Source organism: Phycodurus eques, chromosome 3 (genome assembly GCF_024500275.1).
Source record: "Phycodurus eques isolate BA_2022a chromosome 3, UOR_Pequ_1.1, whole genome shotgun sequence".
Lineage (NCBI taxonomy): Eukaryota > Metazoa > Chordata > Actinopteri > Syngnathiformes > Syngnathidae > Phycodurus > Phycodurus eques.
The window spans coordinates 23,941,612-23,963,971 of NC_084527.1; the positions used below are offsets into that span (position 1 = coordinate 23,941,612).

Sequence of the window (22,360 nt, forward strand, 5' to 3'; positions counted from 1 at the left end):
ACTGACAGAAGTGTCCAGTAATTGCCGTGGCCGCACCGCGGCGGCTGAGGACCCCACCCAATCAATCGAGGGGCGGGATCAGGTCCAGGGGTCCACCTGAGAGCAGCCCGGCGGACGGGACACGTCCCCTCACCGAGGAACCCAGGGCGGTGATTAATCTACGACTGGCCAAGCCACAAAATAAACACCTGCCTGGCGTGTTTAGTGGCTGGTTGACTGACTGACAGACTGAATGACTGACTGACTAAGTAACTAACTAACATACTAGCTGACAGACTGATGTACAAATTAACTGTCTGTTCACTGTTAACTATCCGACAGACAGCAGACAAACAGAAAACTGACCGTTTGACTAACAAAGTAACTAACTGCAAAACGGATAACTGACTGACTGACTAAGCAACGGACAACTGACTAACCAACTGACAGAATGACTAACTAAGTGACTGACTAACCAACTGACTTACAAACGGAATAAAAGCTTGATTGATTAACTGACTGACCGACTTACTTGCTAATTAACTGCCCAACCAACCAGTCAACTGACTGATTGACAGACAAATTGACAAAGTAACCAAACAACCTACTGACTAATTAACTAACTAATTTACCAACCATGAATAATAATAGTGCCAACTTGTTTCATTATCTTTGGTTTTGTCATTGTATGAGCTGCTTGCTGTCTCTAATTACGGTAAGCACGTGTAGCCTCAAATCAAAGCACAGGTGGGAACAAGATATGAGCGCAAACTTGGAAGGGCATAATCACACACACACACATGCATGCACACACAAATACAGAATATACTGTATAAATATATACATATACACACACACACACACACACACACATAGTTAGTGGCTGCAAGTTAGGCATGTGGCTAATTAGAAAGTGATTATCATGTAAGGCTGATAGATAAGGAGCGTGAGATGTTCACAGTGCAGAATTACTCTTTGGATTCGCTGATTACAACCTTGGGGCTTCTCGTTCCACACCAACCTGCTATCTACTGTGTTTGGATGTGTGTTTGTGTGTGTATGCGTGCACGCGTGCATGTGTGTGCGTGCATGCGTGTGTGTCTGTTAAGTTTCACTGGGAAGATATGAAGAGCCCTGCGGGAGAGGTCAACTCTCCCATTTCGGGTTTCTCCCCCCGTATGAAATAAGGGAAATGCAAATCATCCAATCATAACAGCTGGTCATTCAAATATTAAACAAAGTTACATTGTTAAAAGCAATATATTAAAACAATAAAACAGTCTGGTTTAGCATTGATAAGTGAAAACTAAGACAAAATTTGGGTATTAAAATTCAGACTGAGTGAGTTATTGTTGATACATTTATTAATACACATGTTTCTTGGTTTTACACTTGGAAGACAGTTAAGAATGTAGAAAAAAAAGAGAGAGAGACATGGGCAAAGAAACTCACACCCACATTTATCATTCATAAAGTTAAGACTGAGGGGTCTGTTTTCGTAGACAGCACATCAGCGGCGGGGCGTATCACTGGCGTATCATGATGACTGACACTGGCGTATCATGATTTTCGTGCAAGCACAGGTCTCGCTGCACACGTTTGCCAATTTCCGACCGATGAGCCAAGATGGCTGTTCCGGGGCAGCTCAGGGTGTCTCCTTGGAATTGCGCCTGATATTGTTGACATTGTTTCAGAAAGTCCATCTAAATTCACGCCTGATCAGACCATGTACAGTTCCTGCCGCAAGGGAGCCCACTGGTCAAATAAGAATTTGGTGAATTTGAACGGGCGCAGGCAGACAAATACTGAGCTCCGTGGACATATTTAAGTTGCCAGCTCATTCTGGGTACCTGCTCACATTGTCTGTTTCCATTCCGGCAAGAGAAGTGACACTGCTCCACTTACTCGTGACGATCCACAAAGAGACGTCTTCGTCAAGACTGCCAGTTACACCACGTTTAAAGGGTATTGAGAGGAGCCGCTTTGATGGGCGGTGACTTAAAGCAGTGTTTGTCAACCTAGGAGTATGTGAGCACGTTGCAGGGGGTATGTGGGAACAGGCTTGGACAGGTGTCACAGAATACATGTATCAGCGTTACATATTCAGGATTTGAAAAAAATCTGATTACAGTAATTATACTAATTAAAACACAGTATTCTGGTTAATATTGTGTTCATTGAATAAGAATTAAACAGAATAATTCATCAAAGTTTTAACCTGAACTATCATGTCAGCAACTCGCAGCATACACAAGGAGTCTGCTAACCTGTTCTCTAGGTTTGGTCACAAGACGTATGCAACATTCGCGGGGTGGTTATGACAATAATTCCAGTGGCCAGCAGAGGGTGATATTGCTTAAAATGGTGGCGCCCTAAGATTGATGAATTACTCCGTTTAATTCTGATTCCACGAACGCAATATTAACCAGAATACCATGTTTTGATTAGTGGTGGCACATACATTGTGAATTCAAATACATTGTGACAAAAACAATTCTAATTTTCCAGTGAAAATCTGACTTTTATTGCATGAAGAAAAAAAATTGTCGAAAAATATTACTTTATTTCCACTAAAAACATTGATTTTTTGCATTAACATTTTTTTTCTCCCTATAAAATTTATTTTGACAAAACTAGCAAAAAGTTATTTTCGCCCTAAAAAAATGACTTTCCACATAAATTAATTTGTGATTTCTATTGCATGAAAAAAAAATACTTTTTCTCTTATGAATTACAAATAATTTTTCACAAAAATATATTTTTTTGGCACAAAAATATTACATTAAAAACATTATGCCTTGTTTTATTTGCTTTATAGTGTGAGGCACATCGGCAACACAGCTAACCTTCCTGTTTGGCTTTCATCGTTCAAGTACATATTCCTATTAATGGCGATAAAGTTCTTTTTCCACTTTTATGACAGCTTATTTCTACTGACATTATTTTCTATGGGCTTCCACACATCGTGTAGTTCGTGGGTTGTTTGTGTGATTCTACCTGTTTGGGCGCATGCATTAGGTCGCTGGCGGTGGCGGTCAGCTGTATGGCTTGATAATTTCCACCAGCGGCCGCCATGGTGAGCGACAGCGAGGCGACCAACTGGACCCCCATGTCTGCGATGGTGACCTGCGGACAGGAGGACCGACTGCTCATTCAAACCGCCGACATGACGCAGGAAAACACTCCTATTTTTATTTTTGTAGGGGCGAAGGTCACGTCGAAAACTCGTCTGACGCCATTTTGACATTTGTGTCCAGTTCACTTCAGGTCCGGATGACAGTTGAGGCTTTTCCACTGTCAACTAATTGTAATGGCGGTAGAACGCGAGACAAGAGGAGGCTGAAAGGTGAGGCCGATGTCATACTATAGATTCACCGTACAAATAATAAGACACAATTCACTCCAATTACCTGTATATTACAGTATGATTCATTGCAGTGTTTATGATACAAAATGCAATACGATTCATCATGATTATGCTACGATTCACTCCAAATATGATTTGATTATTGGAGGTTACAATATGTAATGGGATTCATCCCAATAATGATTTACAATGTGCATTATTACATTAGTTATTCCATGTGCAATATGATTCACCCCAATTACAATATGATTGAATCTAGTTATAATATGATTCACTGTAGTTACGATACTATACGCAATATGATTCACCCTCAATACGATACAATTAATTCCAATTAGAATATGACTCGTGGTCGTAACGATACAATACGCAATAAAAGTCACACCACAGTTACGATTTACAATATGAATCATGGCAGTTATTTGATGCGCAATAAGATTTTAGTCTGATAATGATACGATTCACTCCAATTATGATGATATGATTTGTGTTTGTTACAATGCAAAATACAATATGATTCACCATGGGTAGAATTTACATTGTGAATCATGGTAGCTATTCAATGTGCAACGCGATTTACCCTGATTAGAAGATCATTAACTGTAGTTACAATACAATACAATACCCCGATTTACTATATGAGATAAAAGTCACTCCAATTACAAGACAATTTATGGTAGCTTTGATGCAATATGCAATATGCGTCACACTAACAATAATTTAAAACATGATTCACAATATAAAATATATAATGTGATAATTCAATATGCAATACGATTCAGCATGGTTACGATGTGATTCACTGCACTTACAATATGATTTATGGTCGTTATGATTCAATATGTAATATGATTCACCATGATTACGATATGATTCACTCCACTTACAATTTGTTTCATGGTCGTTATGATTCGATATGCATTACGATTCACCATGATTACGATTTTCAATATGTTTCATAGTGGTTCTGATTCGATATACAATATTAACCCCAATTCCAATATAATTCACTCCAGTTACAATATGGTTCATGGTAGTTATGATATACAATAAGATTAACCCTAATTATGATATGATTTAGTCCAATTACAATATGATTCATGGTATTTATGGTTGGATATACAAGATGAGATAATTTAGTCCAATTAAAATGTGAATCATTGTCATTCTGATTTGATATACATTACCATTAACACCAGTAATGATATGATTCACTCTGGTTACAGTATGATCCATGGTAATTACAATCTTCAATAAGATTAACCCTGATTATGATACTATTAACTCCAATTTCAATGTGATCCAGGGTAGTTATGATACAATATGCAATACGATTCAACCCGATTACAACATAATTCATTCCAGTTACAATTAGATTCATGGTAGTAATGATTCTATATTCAATACGATTAATTGTAATTACAATAAAAAATCGATAAGATGTGGAATTCCTAATTACAAGATCATTCAGACAATTCTCTCTAATTACAATATGATTCATGATAGTTATGGTTCGATTCACCCCAATTACGATATGATTTACTTCAATTATGATGCAATATATTTTAAATTAAAATTTAAATCCAATTAAAATGTGGTACATTGAAATTACAAATTTGATGCAATACGTAGTTTAAGTGTGTTTAAAATGCATGTGTGTTTGGGGACTATTGTTTTTTTTTTTTTAATGACCATATTGACTCTATATTGCAGATTTTTTACCTATCTCGGCTGGGTCGTGAACGTATCTCCTCGTAATAAATTGGGTTCACTGTACTTTTGTTACCTTGTCATCCAACACGGTCACGGTCTTCTCTGCTAGGATGGAGTCGGACAGAGGTGACAACACCTGGGGAACAAAACACAGGACAACTTTTTTTTGTAACAGAACGGTAGCTTCTCTAATCAGGTAAATTCAATCCCAAACTCGAAAGTTGAAGAATAACAAATATGCTATCTTTATACATCGAGAGAAGAATAGCAAAAGAGTGAACATGTGAATGGAAAGATTGTTGGAGCCTACATTGAAATGTCACACTATCAAATATCTACTGGGACAACCACAGAAATGCTGACTAAATTCCTGTGTACAGTAGAAAACAGAAGTTTACTTACACAATATAAAGATATTCTCTTTTTTTCTCTCACTGTCTGACATGAAAGCAGACTAACCTTTTCCTTTTTTAGGTCAAGAAAGCCAAAATGACCAGAATAATAAGAGAAGCACGGCGCGGTGGACAACTGGTTAGCACATTCGCCTTACAGTTCTGAGGACCCGTGTTCAAATCCGGCCTCGCCTGTGTGGAGTTTGCATGTTCTCCCCGTCTATGCCTGCGTGTATTTTCTCTGGGTACTCCGGTTCCCTCCTACATCCCAAAAACCCGGATGGTAGGTTAATTGAAAACTCTAAATTGTCGGTAGCTGTGAATGTGAGTGCGAATGGTTGTTTGTCTATATGTGCCCTGCGATTGATTCAGGGTGTACCCGCCTCTTGCCCAGAGTCAGCTGGGATAGGCTATAGCATGCCCACGAACCGAGTGAGGATAAGCAGTTCGGAAAATCGATGGATGGATGTTGAAAATAATAAAATCTTACCGGGGAGGCTGCATTGGATGAATCAAGTCACAATTCCCCTACGGAGCTAAGAGACTATTAATGTGTTCCACGCATTAGTTCTTGTTTCACTGTGGATAATGATACAGTCTTACTGGCTTCAACCAGCATCTTCACAAGGTCTTTTGCATTTGTTTTGGGGTTGATATGCAGATGTCGGACCAAAGCACATTCATCTCTGGGAAACAGAACCTGTTCTTTTTCCTGAGTGTATGATGGCTGGAGATTCCCACGGTGTTCATACTCGCGTATAATTATTTGAACCGATAGAAATTGCACTCAAGGATGAACCAGATTTATGCAAGCCCACAATTGTCAACCTTATGTCTTGGCTTTACTTAAGAGTTTCCCATGATGTTACGTAAAGAAGCAGTGTGTTTCAGGTGTGCCTTCTAATGCATCCACAGTTGTCTCTAATGAACTCAATTGTTGTCAATAAGCTACTCAGAAGCTTCCAAAAACATGACATCAGCATCTGGGTTTTCCTAAATTGTTTACATACATTGTAATCTAACTGTATGTAAACCTGTGGATTACTTTGGTTGTTCCAAACATCTGGTGAATTTTTTATGTCAATAGCACCTTTGGAAATCCACTACATTTAGTGAGAAACATGGTGACGTGTTAAATACTTATTTCAGCCGCTGTGTGTGTGTGTGTGTCAAATAAAACCATATTTAACCATATATAAAACCAAAACCATAATAAAAAATATTTGATTAACGACACACGTATCACTTAAAAGTCAAAGTCATTCCAAACAAATTTTATGTTTTAAATTTATATTTATTTGTAAAGATATTTATAAAATTTAATTGATACAATTTGTGTGTGTGTGTGTGCGTGTGTATGTGCACGCACTGTGTGGCACGTACTTGTATGGTGGTGATGCCTAGGTCTCGTCCAATAAGAACTCGTCTGTCTACCAGCCTGGCGATGCGTTCATCTTCCACCTGTATATAACAACGGTCGATTCATTAGGTACACTTAATACCTAATACCTAATAAAGTGGCTACTGAATAGTTCTACTATTAGCCGATAAATAATAAAAATGTCCGCAGTTTTTAGCTATAATATGAAAATTTAAATTGAAAAATGAAAGCAAATATTACAGGAGTCATTTTTAAATACCAATCAAAAAGAAGGAAATAAAAATAAATCTTTTACCAATTAAAAATAAATATAACAAACGAATAAAATGAAACTAAAATGTTTAATATTGTTTCATTAGTGAAAATTTAAAAATCGTAAATTAAATTAAATTCAAAAATGTATATTTTTTTCTTATTTTTAATGTCTCGAAGTATGTTGATATAAAAACAATTGCAAAATAAAACTAGATTCACAACTATTTGTATTCAATGAAAAATGAACTTTGTAAAAAATTGAATTGTCAAATAAAAACAATTTTAAAATATTTTAATGACACACATATCGCTTAAAAATCAAATACTAATTCAAAACAAATTCGATTTTTTTTTAATTTAGAAATAATTATTTGTAAAAATATTTATGAACTTTAATTTAGACAATTTGTAAAATTATATACGAATAGAATTGTGAAATAAAACATTTTAAGTAAGTATAAATAAAACAAAAGCAAAATTGTAAAAAAACAAACTGTTTTTCATGTAAATATCTTTTTTTTTAATAAAAAAAAAATCCAAATGTTCTCAGTTTCAACCCTCAAATTATAAATTAACAATTCTTAAATAATCCGAATATTGTAGTAATGTAGCGTAAACAAATTGGTGCACTACTGACCTTGAGCTGATCCAGGACCAGGTGAGTGATGTCGGCCTGCCAGTCGGCGCCCAGCATGTGGACTACCTCACCTCCCGGGTCGGAGGGCTCTGCCACAAAGTGGGTGAGGACTCTCACCAGGGCGTACTGGTACTGGAGTACAACGGACATGTCTGATCTTAATTTCGTTTTACACCTAATATCATGAAACAAAGAAAGTGGACAACCTGCAGGGTGCATCCTTTGCCCTTCCTCTCGTCGTCTTCGTCATCTTCGCTGTCTCGGGTCGGCCTGACGATAGACACGAGAGAAAAAGTAATTACTGATATTGCATCGAATGTTTGGCTTTTTCTTGAGGTTTTTTTTGCAACACTGAAATAGCAAAACAATTTGTTGTTAAAGTTAAGGCTCAGTGGTCAATTGTTTTCACATTTTTTAGTATGATGATTTTAAAAATGCAAAAAAAAATATGATTTTTGTTTATTTTCCATGGAAAGTTATTTTTTTCAAACACTTATGCTAAAATAATTTGTCATTATTTATGGATGAGTGTTGAATTAATAGGACTTTTCTCACAAACATAATTTATTCTCATGAAAAGATTGTGACAAAAAAAAATTAATTAAGAATTATGTATAAGGCGGCACGGTGGCCGACTGGTTAGAGCGTCAGCCTCACAGTTCTGAGGACCCGGGTTCAATCCCCGGCCCCGCCTGTGTGGAGTTTGCATGTTCTCCCCGTGCCTGCGTGGGCTTTCTCCGGGCACTCCGGTTTCCTCCCACATACCAAAAACATGCATTAATTGGAGACTCTAAATTGCCCGTAGGCATGGCTGTGAGTGCGAATGGTTGTTTGTTTCTATGTGCCCTGCGATTGGCTGGCAACCAGTTCAGGGTGTACCCCGCCTCCTGCTCAATGACAGCTGGGATAGGCTCCAGCACGCCCGCGACCCTAGTGAGGAGAAGCGGCTCAGAAAATGGATGGATGGATATATGTATAAGGCGACACGGTGGACGACAGGTTAGAGCGAATGCCTCACAGTTCTGAGGACCGGGGTTCAATCCCTGGCCCCGCCTGTGTGGAGTTTACATGTTCTCCCCGTGCTTGCATGGGTTTTCTCCGGGCACTGCGGTTTCCTTCCACATCCCAAAAACATGCATTAGTTGGAGACTCTAAATTGCCCATGACTGTGAGTGCGAATGGTTGTTTGTTTGTATGTGCCCTGCGATTGGCTGGCAACCAGTTCAGGGTGTACCCCGCCTCCTGCCCGATGATAGCTGGGATAGGCTCCAGCACTCCCGCGACCCTTGTGAGGATAAGCGGCTCAGAAAAGGGATGGATGAAATATGTATTATATTTTTTGACAAGTCGATATTTCATGAATTTTGTTTTATGAAAAATATTTTTATAAAAAAAAATTCATTCAAGAGTAATTAAACCTGAGATTTATTTTTTTTGCAAAAAAAAAATACATTTTATTTTGTGAAACGATATTAACGAAAGAATATTCAAAAATATATTTTCTTCACGAAAAAGTCATCTTCCTTTCATAAAAAAAGACATTGTCCCCAAAAACAAGAAAACGGTGTCCAAATGGAACTTTTATTGTGTTCAAATATGGAGGATGGAGTACATCACCTCCTGTTGTTGGCGTTGGCGGCGGTGTTTGGGGCGATGGGCACGCGCCAGCCCTTGACCTGACTGAGCTCGGTGTCAGACACATGGATCTGCAGAGGCAGCTTAGGCACCCAAACGGTGAGCGGCAGGCTCGCCGTCAGGTGCATGTACGCGAAGGCCACCGTCACCCTGTGATGCCCGCGCATCTCCTTGCCATTCACCAGAACCTCATCACAGTTCGAAGACACCTAAGAGAGGGAAAAAAACAAGGCCACTGAAGCGCAGCAAGACTCGAACGCATCATTCAAGATAAGCCATATGATTATAAAATACTCAATATGAGACAGTTTCACAGATTATGAAAAAATATCATTGGATAATTAAGAAAATAAGAGGATTTTTGTGTGTGAGTAATAGAACTTGAACAATGTTTTACAAATATGCAAAAAAACAAAAACAATGATGAACCTAAAACAAATAGTGCAGCAATGATATGACACCAGAAAAATATTACCAAAAATGAATTGTAATATAGTAAACAAAATATGCTATAATTAATGAAAATAAACTACCAAGAATACCGTATCATAAAATAAAATGAAGACGATTAAATAAAATGCAGTAAAACATAATTTAAAAAAAATTCAAAATACATAAAAATTATACACAGTATTGTATTAAAACCTATAATGTAATACCAAGCAATGTGTTATGAAATGCTAAAATAAAAATATACTAAAACTAAATATTAATAAACAAAAGACAGTGACAAACACTGTGGAGGTTGGAGTACATCGCCTCAAACACAAAATATATGTTATAAGAAAATACAGTACAAATATACAAAACTAAATAAAAAAACAACCCCCCTCAAAAGATTTGTGACTAATTCTGTATATCTTGAAACTATCACTAATGCAGAACAAATATTGAACATGATAATTATTACAATTATTCAATACTAAAACAATCAAAATTTTAAAAATGGGACCAATAAATCTTGAAACTATGATTAATAATAGAACTATTTTATTAAATATATCGTTATGACGAAACCATGAGCTGTTATTTATTATGTATTGTAGCATGATTATTTTTTATACTGAATGGGTTGATGATAAACAATTTTTCTCAGTGACTGATGTTTTTATATTGATCAGATTTATTGTAAATTGCTTACAATTAGTTTTGGTTGTACTTTTATTTTGTACAGGTTGATGATAAACACAATTGCCCACAATTACTTTTAGCTGTACCTTTATAGTAAACAGGTTGAGAGTGACTTTTGCTGAGTCAGCACCAAAAATGTGAAAAGAAATAAACTTAAAAACATCCATCCAATAGTATTTTTTTTTTCACCACACACACGTGCACACAGACACACAAACACTTACTGAGTGAACAAGTGTATTGTTTGTCTGTGTGTGTGTTGCTGAGTGTGAGCTTTGAGGACACTGAAGAATGGATTTAATCTGGGTTGCTTTGGCACATCAACCACGACGGGCAAAGCGAGACGAGAGGAATTGAGAGGCAAAAAGCGGCGGCCTCAGCACTTGAACAAGTGCGCAGTGGAAGAAGTGGGGGAAACAAGCGCCACAAAAGCAATCGTAGGAAACCTTGCCACAACGTTTTTGACCGCTTCAAAACAACAGTTGTTTGCTTCGTTGTCATTTCTCAAATAAGAGCAACTCACTTTCAGTGAGTTGAAATAGAAATGCCCAATCACGCGTGGGGGTCGATACAATTAGCGGTATATGCTAATTAAGCAGCTAATTATACACATTACACATTATAAATTAGGGCTATAGATGCTCACTGGATGGGTGGGCCACTTGATTAGGTACATCTACACTGCATCATATACATGAGCCAAGGACAAGAGATTCTGAATACAAAATGTTTTGAGTACGTACAATACATACTGAGTCCAAAAACTACTGAATACATACATGTGGGTGTAATAAAGGGGTGCACACTAAAATTAAAAAAATTAAACACACTATAGTGTGTACCTAATGAAATGTCCTGCAATTGCATAATGTCAATAATGAATAATAATATTATATATTTTTAAATTATTTTTTAAAAGATGTTAAATCAACAAATATTAATATCCATCCATCCATTTTCTAAACCGCTTAGAATTTCAAAAAAAAAATTATATTAATAAAATAAAAGGTTAATTGACGACTCTAAATTGCCCGTAGGTGTGAATGTGAGTGTGAATGGTTGTTTGTTTTTATGTGCCCTGCGATTGGCTGGCGACCAGTTCAGGGTGTACCCCGCCTCTCGCCCAAAGATAGCTGGGATATGCTCCAGCCCGCCCGTGACCCTTGTGAGGATAAACTGTAGAGAAAATGGATGGAAGGCTATAATAACAGTATTACAATTAAGATTCAGTAGAAATAAAAATCCATCCCTCCATCCATCCATTTTCTGAGCCGCTTCTCCTCACTAAGGTTGCGGGCGTGCTGGAGCCTATTCCAGCTAACATCGTGCAGGAGGCGGCGTACACCCTGAACCAGTTGCCAGCCAATCGCAGGGCACATAGAAACAAACAACCATTCACACTCACATTCACACCTACGGGGAATTTAGAGTCGTCAATTAACCTATCATGCATGTTTTTGCGACGTGGGAGGAAACCGGAGTGCCCGGAGAAAAACCACGCAGGCACGGGGAGAACATGCAAACTCCACACAGGCGGGGCCGGGGATTGAACCCCGGTCCTCAGAACTGTGAGGCAGACGCTCTAACCAGTCGGGCACCCTGCCAGAAATAAAAACACGATACAAAAAAGAAAAACTCCATCCATCCATTTTCTGTACCGCTTATCCTCACTAGGGTCATATATTTATTCATGGGCGGCATGGTGGGCAATTTAAACTCATGAAGAATAAAATTGCATATATATTTTTATATTTTTGTAGTTTAATAATTCATTTAAATTCTGGATATTTTTAAAAATGTTATAAATGTAAAAAATGTAAAGTAAAACCCAATTCTATTTTTTATTAAAGCAATAAAACGTATTGAAAGTACAATTGCTGCATAAAGCAACATTTAAACAAATTGTTATTCAATAATAAATAAAACAAGTTTACAAATTATATTAATTGATTTTATTTTTTTAAGTTGATTAAAAATAAATAAAATTGTCAACTTAATGTCAATATATTTTTTCAAAATTACATAAAGATATATTATTTTGTAAAATTTAATTAATACATGTCATTAAAATTAAATGGTAAAACAAAGTATAAAAATAAACATATATTCAAATAAAAAGACAGTTTAGAATGTAAAATAAAACCAATAATTATTCAGATAAATGAGACAACTAGTGTTTCTCAGTTAGTTTCAATATACAGTGGTGCCATGACTTATGAATTCGTCCCGTGACCACGCTTGTCAGTCAAAACACTCAAATCATCTTTCCTTTTGTGAAATGATTGGAAATGTCATTAATCTATTCCAGCCTGCCACCCTCCCAAAAATGTTTTTGTCATGTATTTATTTCATTTAAGAAATATAGCACTCCATAATGATGTAATTTATGACAACAGTAGTACTCGTGCTACTAACAAAATTAAAAAGAATGTAAAGAATGAAACCCTTCTTGCCACATTTGTGGGTTCAAATCAGTGGACATTGCGCTGCTCCTTTTGTTGTGCGCACCTTGGTCACCTGGGGGCACTATAATACAGATATACATTGAGATTATTAGTCCTTTTTCACAGAGAATAAATAATACATGCCTGTGACTATTGCTATATAATCTGTCTATAAGTGTTGCTTCAATGTTTGTGCTCAAAAGGGTTATACGACTGCAACATTGATGCTAGTTTCATTAGCCCATCTATGGCGTTTTGCATTGTGCTCTAGCATTAGGATAGCAGACTTTCCCAAGACAAATCTACTTGATTGTTGTAAATACAGAAAAGGTAATTGTCTTTGTTTTGTTTAGTTTGATAGTAAACTTCGACTGGGAGTTTGATGCAAAACATGTCGACTATAAAAAACTGCGTCCCGTTTCGCCTCAATATGGGCGGGCTGCGCACTTTGTAAAAAAAACTCCACATTTCTTTGACGTTCTTCATCCTCCATGAGGCCACACATCCGTCTGCATTTGCACTCATCCATCGCGCTCGCTCGCTTTACATCTCGCCACATTTCCCGTTGCAGCCCGCTTGCGGGGAAGGCCATCCATCAGACTTTGGGGAGGCTCTCATCCAATCAGGGAGCACCGTTGCTCCGTGGGGGCGGGGCCTGAGGGTGCAGGATAACTAGCCCGCTGATGGGATTACGCCTCCCACCTGTCCGTCACTTGAGAAGGGCCACGTCGGTGCCAATCGCCTCTGAGCCACGGTGGCGTATTGAAAAAAGAAGAAGATATGTATCCCACTGCTGACAATAAATAGCTTTACCGTTGAGGCAGACACTATGAAAATGCCTAAAATCGACTGTATTTTGCAGTTTTCGCTGCATTAAAAAAGACAAAGTGAGTTGTGAGTCCCACTTCTCACACCAAATACTTTTCTGATTAATGCTTAAAATAAGATTTTCCCAGAGCAAGACCAAAATGACTTTGCAAAATGTGTGTGTCCATGCCCCTCTTATTTTTTTAAAGGGAAAAATAGGAGTATAGCTTGATTCCTATTTCTGACACCAAAAACCTTTCCCTTTCGGACAATACATGACTTATCCTCGAACAATGCAATGTTTTCCACACATGTCACATTAAAACACCTGTGTGTGGGTTCCAATTCTCACTTCTGACACCAAATACAACCCCAATTCCAATGAAGTTGGGATGTTGTGCTAAACGTAAATAAAACAGAATGAAATGATTTGCAAATCGTGTTCAACCTATATTTAATTTAATACACTACAAAGACCAGATATTTAATATTCAAACTGATAAACTTGATTGTTTTTAGCAAATAATCATTAACTTTATGGGTGCAACAGGTTCCCAAAAAGCTGGGACAGGGTCATGTTTACCACTGTGTTACATTTCCTTTTCTTTTAACAACATTCAATAAACGTTTGGGAATTGAGGACACTAATTGTTGAAGCTTTGTAGGTGGAATTCTTTCCCATTCTTGCTTGAGGTACAGCTTCAGCTGTTCAACAGTCCGGGGTCTCCGTTGTCGTATTTTACGCTTCATAACGCGCCACACATTTTCAATGGGAGACAGGTCTGGACTGCAGGCAGGCCAGTCTCGTACCCGCACTCTTTTACTAAAAACCCATGCTGTTGTAACACCTGCAGAATGTGATTTGGCATTGTCTTGCTGAAATAAGCAGGGGCGTCCATGAAAAAAAGACGTTGCTTGGATGGCAGCATATGTTTCTCCAAAAACTGTATGTACCTTTCAGCATTAATGGTGCCTTCACAGATGTGTAAATTACCCATACCATTTGCACAAACACAGCCCCATACCATCACAGATGCTGGCTTTTGAACTTTGCGTCCATAACAGTTCGGATGGTTCTTCTCCTCTTTGGCCCAGAGGATACGACGTCCACAATTTCCAAAATCAATTTGAAATGTGGACTCGTCGGACCACAGAGCACTTTGCCACTTTGCATCAGTCCATCTTAGATGAGCTCGGGCCCAGAAAAGCCGGCGGCGTTTCTGGGTGTTCTTGATGAATGGCTTTTGCTTTGCATAGTAGAGTTTCAAGTTGCACTTACGGATGTAGCGCCGAACTGTATTTACTGACATTGGTTTTCTGAAGTGTTCCTGAAGCCATGTGGTGATATCCTTTACACATTAATGTCAGTTTTTGATGCAGTGCCGCCTGAGGTATCGAAGGTCACAGGCATTCAATGTTGGTTTTCAGCCTTGCCGCTTACATGCAGTGATTTCTCCAGATTCTCTGAACCTTTTGATGATATTATGGACCGTAGATGATGAAATCCCTCAATTCCTTGCAATTGTACGTTGAGGAACATTGTCCTTAAACTGTTGGACTATTTTCTCCCGCACTTGTTCACAAAGAGGTGAACCTCGCCCCATCTTTGGTTGTGAATGACTGAGCAATTCAGGGAAGCTCCTCTTATACCCAATCATAGCACCCACCTGTTCCTAATTAGCCTGTTCACCTGTGGGATGTTCCAAACAGGTGTTTGATGAGCATTCCTCAACTTTCGCAGTCTTTTTTGCCACCTGTCCCAGCTTTTTGGGAATGTGTTGCAGCCATAAAATTCTAAGTTAATGATTATTTGCTAAAAACAATCAAGTCTATCAGTTTGAACATTAAATATCTGGTCTTTGTAGTGTATTCAATTAAATATAAGTTGAACATTATTTGCAAATCATTGTATTCTGTTTTATTTATGTTTAACACAACATCCCAACTTAATTGGAATTGGGGTTGTACATTAATTGTAAATGCTTAAAATGAACCTTTTTAAGGAACAATGAGAAAAAAAGTTATTTGTCCCACGTCTGACAACAAGTATCTTTGCTGTTAATGCCTAAAATTTACTTCATTTCAGAACGAGAAACAAAAGGTTTTCTGTGTCATTTTGTTGTAAAAAGGGTGTAGTGGGTTTGGGTCCCACGTCTGACAACAAATACGTTTGCTATTTATGTTAATTAAACTTTTTTTTTTTTTTTTTTTTACATAAACATGGAACATAGTTTTTCTACGTGTGTCACGTTTAAAAAGAAAACTGTGGAAGGGTTGCGTCCAACTTCTGGAACCAAATGCATTTACCTCAAATGTTTACATGGACTTTTATTTTTTTTTTCCAGAATAACGACCAGGGAAAACATGATTTTTCTGTGTGTTTTGCATTAAGAAAATAGGTTTCATTCCCCTTTCTGACACCAAATGCCTACCTTTGGGGCTGCCACCATGAATGCTTAAAGGTATCCTTTTTTAAATTTATTTTAAATAAGACAAGTTTTAATTTAATCGGAGTTAAAAAAATTTTTAACTTACTCAGATTTAATTCATGAAAAATACAAAATAGATTGAGATATGGAAAATAAATGCGTAAAAAACAAAATAAAAGTTAACAGTTAAAGAATTACAGATTTTAAAAGTATTTTTATGTATATGCTGTAACTTCAAACATTGTATTTATTTGTTTCCAGAGGAACAGGAACAAGAAAAATACATTTTAACATGTGAGTGATATTAAAAAATAAAACTGAGCGTGAGGTTTAAATACCATTTCTGACACCAACTAGTTACGGTGAACATTTTTTAAGTGAAAGTTGTGTCGCCTTGAAGTGGACTTGAATGTCCAAGTGTGGTGTAGTTGGTTGGGGATTGCACTGCTGCACTGTAGCAAAAAATCACTTTCAACTCTCCCTTCCCTTCTCTCTTTTTCTATTGTGTTGAAGTCTACAAAAATAACACTTCTTCGTATTAACTTCAAACACTTTTTCTTTTTTGGTTCTTTGTCAGGCCGTCTAGTGGACTGAAATAAGAGGTGTGTGCGTGTGCGAATTAGCATCCTTATTAGCATAGGGATATAAGTCAACGGTGGCCCCAATATGTCTGCTTGCATGGCCTCAGAGTGTGTGTGCGTGTTAAGTTTTAACTTTACACATGTGGCGTGTGTGTGTGTGTGTGTTGAATTGTCACGCGGAGTTATTTAAATAAGTCAAAGAGATCAAAGAATACGGAATAGTATTTGGAGTTAAAGCGAGTCAAAGCTGACTTTATAGTCGTGCAAGTTGAAAAAGTTCTATCGCATTTGCGGGGCCACTGACTTTGTGGAGTAACACTTCCTTCCCTTACAGAAAAAAAAAAATCATATTTGGGTCTCTAAATAAAATTCTAAAATAAATGCTAAATCTAAATAAAAAAACAACCCCAGAAATGCTTGTTGGCAGTTTATCCACGCTTATTCAAGACAATTTTGAGTTAAAAAAAAAAAAAAAAGAAATTATAATGGTTGTCAGTTATCCACAGATTTTTGCTCCTCGCGGTCCGACTCGGTCCTTATCCCCTGTGGATAGCAGGGGTCCATTGGATCTTGAAAGTATGAGATACAAATTTATCATAAAATTGTGAATCATCCATTTTCTGAGCCGCTTCTCCTCACTCGGGTTGCGAGCGTGCTGGAGCCTATCCCAGCTATCATCGGGCAGGAGGCGGGGTACACCCTGAACTGGTCACCAGCCAATCGCAGGGCACCTACCAACAAACAACCATTCGCACTCACAGTTGCAATTTAGAGTCTCCAATTCATGCATGTTTTTGGGATGTGGGAGGAAACCGGAGTGCCCGGAGAAAATCCACGCAGGCACGGGGAGAACATGCAAAGTCCACACAGGCGGGAACGGGGATTGAACCCCAGTCCTCAGAACTGTGTGGCAGACGCTCTAACCAGACGCTCCGTGCCGCCTCTAAACAATTTTTGATTGAATTTATTTTTGATTGAATTACAAGCAAATAATACTTCAAAAAACAATGACAAATTCTATTTTTAAATATAAATATACTTAATAATCACAATAATAATAATAACACAAATAATAATACAAATAATAAAACAAACAATAATAATAATAAAGTCAGACGAATGCGTGGCATGTGCATCTATGAAGGTGTAACTATTTATTATTTGTGTGGCCTTGGCGGAGGTCTGGCACTGCTCAAAGATGTAAGGCTGACTCTCTCGCTAGTGCGCCCTCCCTTCTTCATCCTCTCGCCATGAGCTGCTATTAATATGTGAAGGTGCGAGCAACCCCGCTTCCCACGCCCCTTCTCTTCAGGGGGGTTCACCCGGGTGGTCCGTGGCGCCACTTGTTGACATCCACTTACCGCTCTCTCCGTGGCCGTTCCGTGTCAAGTGTCAAATGTGAACGAGTTAGCCATGTAATGAGCCCCAGTGGCGCAACCGGCAAATCAAGTCCACTGTCGCAGCTCGTTACGTCCACAACGCTTAAAGTGGGAAACCTTTATGCCCACCTGCTCACCTCTGCCGAAACACACCCCCACCCCCCCAATACTTACTGTGCAAGACACTCATTCACTATTCGAGAATTAATATATCAAAACAAATATTCTATTTTGCTCATGACTATAAAGCACTTCTAAGGGGCATTACCATTACGGCTTACTTATTTCATATATAATATACGATGAAGATCAAATAAAATACAAGATATCGGGTGCAGTAAACTCAAATAAAATAAAAAATGAAATCAATTCGAATAAAATAAAATTCAAAACTGAGTGCAGAAGATACAGTCGATCAAATAACTGGGTGAAGTAAAATAAAAAATGTATTACAAGAAAATAATGTAAAAAAGTGAAATAAAGTAAAATAAAAATGAAAGAAAATCTAATTAAATGAAAACAAATAAATGCAGTACATCCATTCCACTTAAACTGTTCTGGGTCGCGGGGCACTGGAGCCTATCCCAGCTGACTTCGGCGAAAGGCGGACTACAACCTGAACTGGTCACCAGTCAGTCGCAGGGAACACATAGACACGGACAACCATTCGCACTCACATTCACACTGTCATTCAGTGGGAACTGAACCCACGCTGCCTGCACCAAAGTCCGGTGAGTGTACCACTACACAATCAGTGACAATGCAGGACAAAAAAAACAAAAAAAATCAAAAAATAAATAGGATAAATGATTAGAAATGAAAGTTTAAAAAAAGTACATGTCAAAATGTAAAATAAATAAATAACCGGACTCAATAGATAATATACAGGGTGAAGTAAAAATAAAATAAATACAATTTTCAAATAGATGAAATAAAATACTTTGAAGAAGATGTATTAAAATTAATTTCAATGTTAAGTAAAAAATATAAAATGGGGTGCAGTAATAAAATAAAATACTGAGTGAAAAAATAATAAATTAAAGAAAAAATTACCACGGTTTTGCATTGCTTCCACTCTGGTAATATTGTAAGAGGTAATTAGATAAAGTAGCTTGATGGGAAGATAGTTAAGTTTCTAACGTCATTGCCGTATGTGTGGTCTTTAGTGTTTATGACTAATGCTGGCTGTGTATTTTAGCATGCTAATTAGTTATCGACCCGTGTGGCCATGTTTTATGGAGGCGTGACACGGGCCACACTCTGTGACCACGCCCTACTTCACACACGTGAGCATGCACGGACACACACACACACACACCTACACACGTATTTACTTCTTTTGTTATGTTTCATTAAAGTCCTACTCAACAGCCAGTGTGTGTAGAGTGGGACTTTGCGCTGGCATGGCCACTTTAGAGTGCCTTGTTGTCAGCCGTGAGTGCACACAGGTCACAGAGAGAAGGCAGAAGAGCGAGGGAGAACAAAATTGGGTGTGACAGCCAGCATGTGGACAGAGTCTAGAGCGCCTCATTGTCTGCTGTGAGTGCATTTTCTCCGGGCACTCCGGTTTCCTCCCACATCCCCAAAACATGCGTGGTAGCTTGATTGAAGACTCTAAATTGCCCATAGGTCTGAATGTGAGTATGAATGGTTGTTTGTTTCTATGTGCCCTGCGATTGGCTAGCGAGCGGTTCAGGGTGTACCCCGCCTCTCTCCCGAAGATAGCTGGGATAGGCTCCAGCGGCCTGCGGCCCTATTGAGGATACGCGGTGAAGAAAATGGATGGATGGATGTATTTGTTCATCTTAAATTGTTTTTATTTCTTAAATTTTGATTATTATCTGTGGCCAACACTTTGTTTTCAGCTGTGATTGTATTCAAAGGGCTTTATAAACAAAGTTGAGATGAGTTGATTGACTGTTGACAATTGAGTGGGACGTGGTTTCAGCAAATTCAGCGAACATTCCCACAATGTTTGAGAGCGGAGAGAAGGGCTTGTTTTTTGTGTGATTTTGAAGCCTCATTTTACATACTTGATTTGTTTTAATGATTGAAATGGGGCGGGGGTGGTGGTTGTTAATTACACTCTTCTCTGTGGTGTGTCAAATTCAGAAGACATGTTGTATGTACCTCTACTGTAACACATTTTCATTCCTCTGTGAAAACTGCGTGCGTGTACACTAAAGTGCGGGACGATTGCGAGTGAAACTTTTGGGTCACGGTGACAGTCGGCGGCCAGTCTGACATTGTGTCCGTCCGCTCGGCGGGCTTAAAAGTGACGTTTGATGTGCATTTTAAAAAGCTGTCAGTGTGCGAGCATGCTCAGTGAGGAGTTATGAGTTCATTGCGCTGCTTTGTGCCGGCGGGGAGTCAAAACAAAGTCAAAATGTTCAATAGGGTAGCGGACTGGAAAAGTCACGCGGGAAGTTTTAGCAGGAGAGGAAGGTGGACCTAAGGGTGAACACACCTTGCATAATAGATATAATTATATAATAGAATATAATAGATATTAATTTTCTTTTGCTTGATATGTCAGTTTTGGGAGCAACAAATAAACAGCTTGAAACAAGCAAGCTTTGTCTCTCATTTGGAGAACGAAATAGCGAAAGTCTTCTATTATTTTCATCGAAGTTATGTAATATGACAGTCTCTCATTTCTTGAAAGCAAGAGAGTGACAACAGAATACTTTAAAAAGTGCCTCTTAATAGGTTTAAGTATCTATTGGCAATTTTAAATGTGCCCCCAGCCTCCCCAAAAATAGGATGTTAAATGGTTTTCTCTTGGCATCATGATTTGCCAGTTATTGGCGTTTTTATTGGGCAGTAATTCCCAAATTGCGATACAAGTACCACTTGTCTTCCCATGGGCTCACCACCTGTGGGAGGGGCCATAGGGGTCGGGTGCAGTGCGAGCAGGCAGGGACCTTGGCGATCCGATCCCCGGCTACAGAAGCTGGCTCTAGGGACGTGGAATGGCACCTCTCTGGCAGGGAAGGAGCCCGAGCTGGTGTGTGAGGTCGAGAAGTTCCGACTAGATATAGTCGGACTCGCCTCCACATATAGCTTGGGCTCTAGTACCGGGCCTCTCAAGAGGGGTTGGAGGGCTGGGGACTCCATCGTTCTGCTGGGGGACTTCAATGCTCACGTGGGCAATGACAGTGAGACCTGGAAGGGGGTGAATGGGAGGAACGGCCCCCCCCGATCAGAACCCGAGCGGTGTTCTGTTATTGGACTTCTGTGCTCATCACGGATTGTCCATAACGAACACCATGTTCAAGCATAAGGGTGTCCACACGTGCACTTGGCACCAGGACAACCTCGGTCGCAGTTCGATGATCGAATTTGTGGTCGTGTCATCGGACTTGCGGCCGCATGTCTTGGACACTCGGGTGAAGAGAGGGGCGGAGCTGTCAACTGATCACCACCTGGTGGTGAGTTGGCTCCGATGGCGGGGTAAGATACCGGTCCGACGTGGCAGCCCAAACGTATTGTGAGGGTCTGCTGGGAACGTCTGGTGAAATCCCCAGTCAGAAGAAGTTTGGGCTGCCACGTTAGAGAGACTACGTCTTTCGGCTGGCCTGGGAACGCCTCGGGATCCCCCCGGAAGAGCTGGATGAAGTGGCTGGGGAGAGGGAAGTCTGGGCATCGCTGCTAAAGCTACTGCTCCCGCGACCCGACCTCAGATAAGCGATAGAAAATGGATGGATGGATGAAGTACCACTTGTGGAACGTGGGATCCCTCTAGTGGTAAAACAATCACTGATAATCACTTTTATACAAATACAATTCGGAACATTTAAAACGCAAGATACAATCTTGTAGCAATGCAAACAGTCTGTTCAAACTGTTATAAAAAAAATCATGCAGAATGATGGGATTGTCATTATTTGTCGTGAACATAGAGAGGAAAAGGTCAAAGCCATACGGTGCAAAATTGCAAAACAAAAAGACAAGGAGGAGAAACGAGCAAAGGGTTTATTCTGACCGGTTATTTTCTGGTGGAAAGGGTGATTCCAACTCGTAAATTGTCAGTTAGCTGGAATGTAATGTTTATTAGCAGTCTTATGAGCCCTTGTAACTTTTCTGATAACCTACCGCAATAGCAAATTAAATAAAATATATTCAGCAAAAAACAAGAAAAAAGGGGAAGTCATTTGGGATTATGATGAGGCTTCCTTTTCACTTTCACTCCACTTTTTGGGAGGGGGGCGGGGGGGCGATATGCATATA

At 38.8% G+C, this 22,360-nt stretch overlaps 1 protein-coding gene across 1 annotated transcript in view; it reads right to left on the reverse strand.

Moving 5' to 3' along the window:
- The window catches only part of si:dkey-215k6.1 (transmembrane protein 132C), a 208,284-nt gene that overhangs the window by 4,919 nt on the left and 181,005 nt on the right, over positions 1-22,360 (reverse strand). The window contains exons 7-12 of the mRNA XM_061671135.1: positions 9,342-9,568; positions 7,931-7,994; positions 7,725-7,856; positions 6,835-6,912; positions 5,133-5,195; positions 2,977-3,105 (exon numbers count right to left, since the gene is read on the reverse strand). Coding sequence (XP_061527119.1) covers positions 2,977-3,105; positions 5,133-5,195; positions 6,835-6,912; positions 7,725-7,856; positions 7,931-7,994; positions 9,342-9,568 — 693 coding nt within the window. The remainder of the gene's footprint in view (positions 1-2,976; positions 3,106-5,132; positions 5,196-6,834; positions 6,913-7,724; positions 7,857-7,930; positions 7,995-9,341; positions 9,569-22,360) is intronic.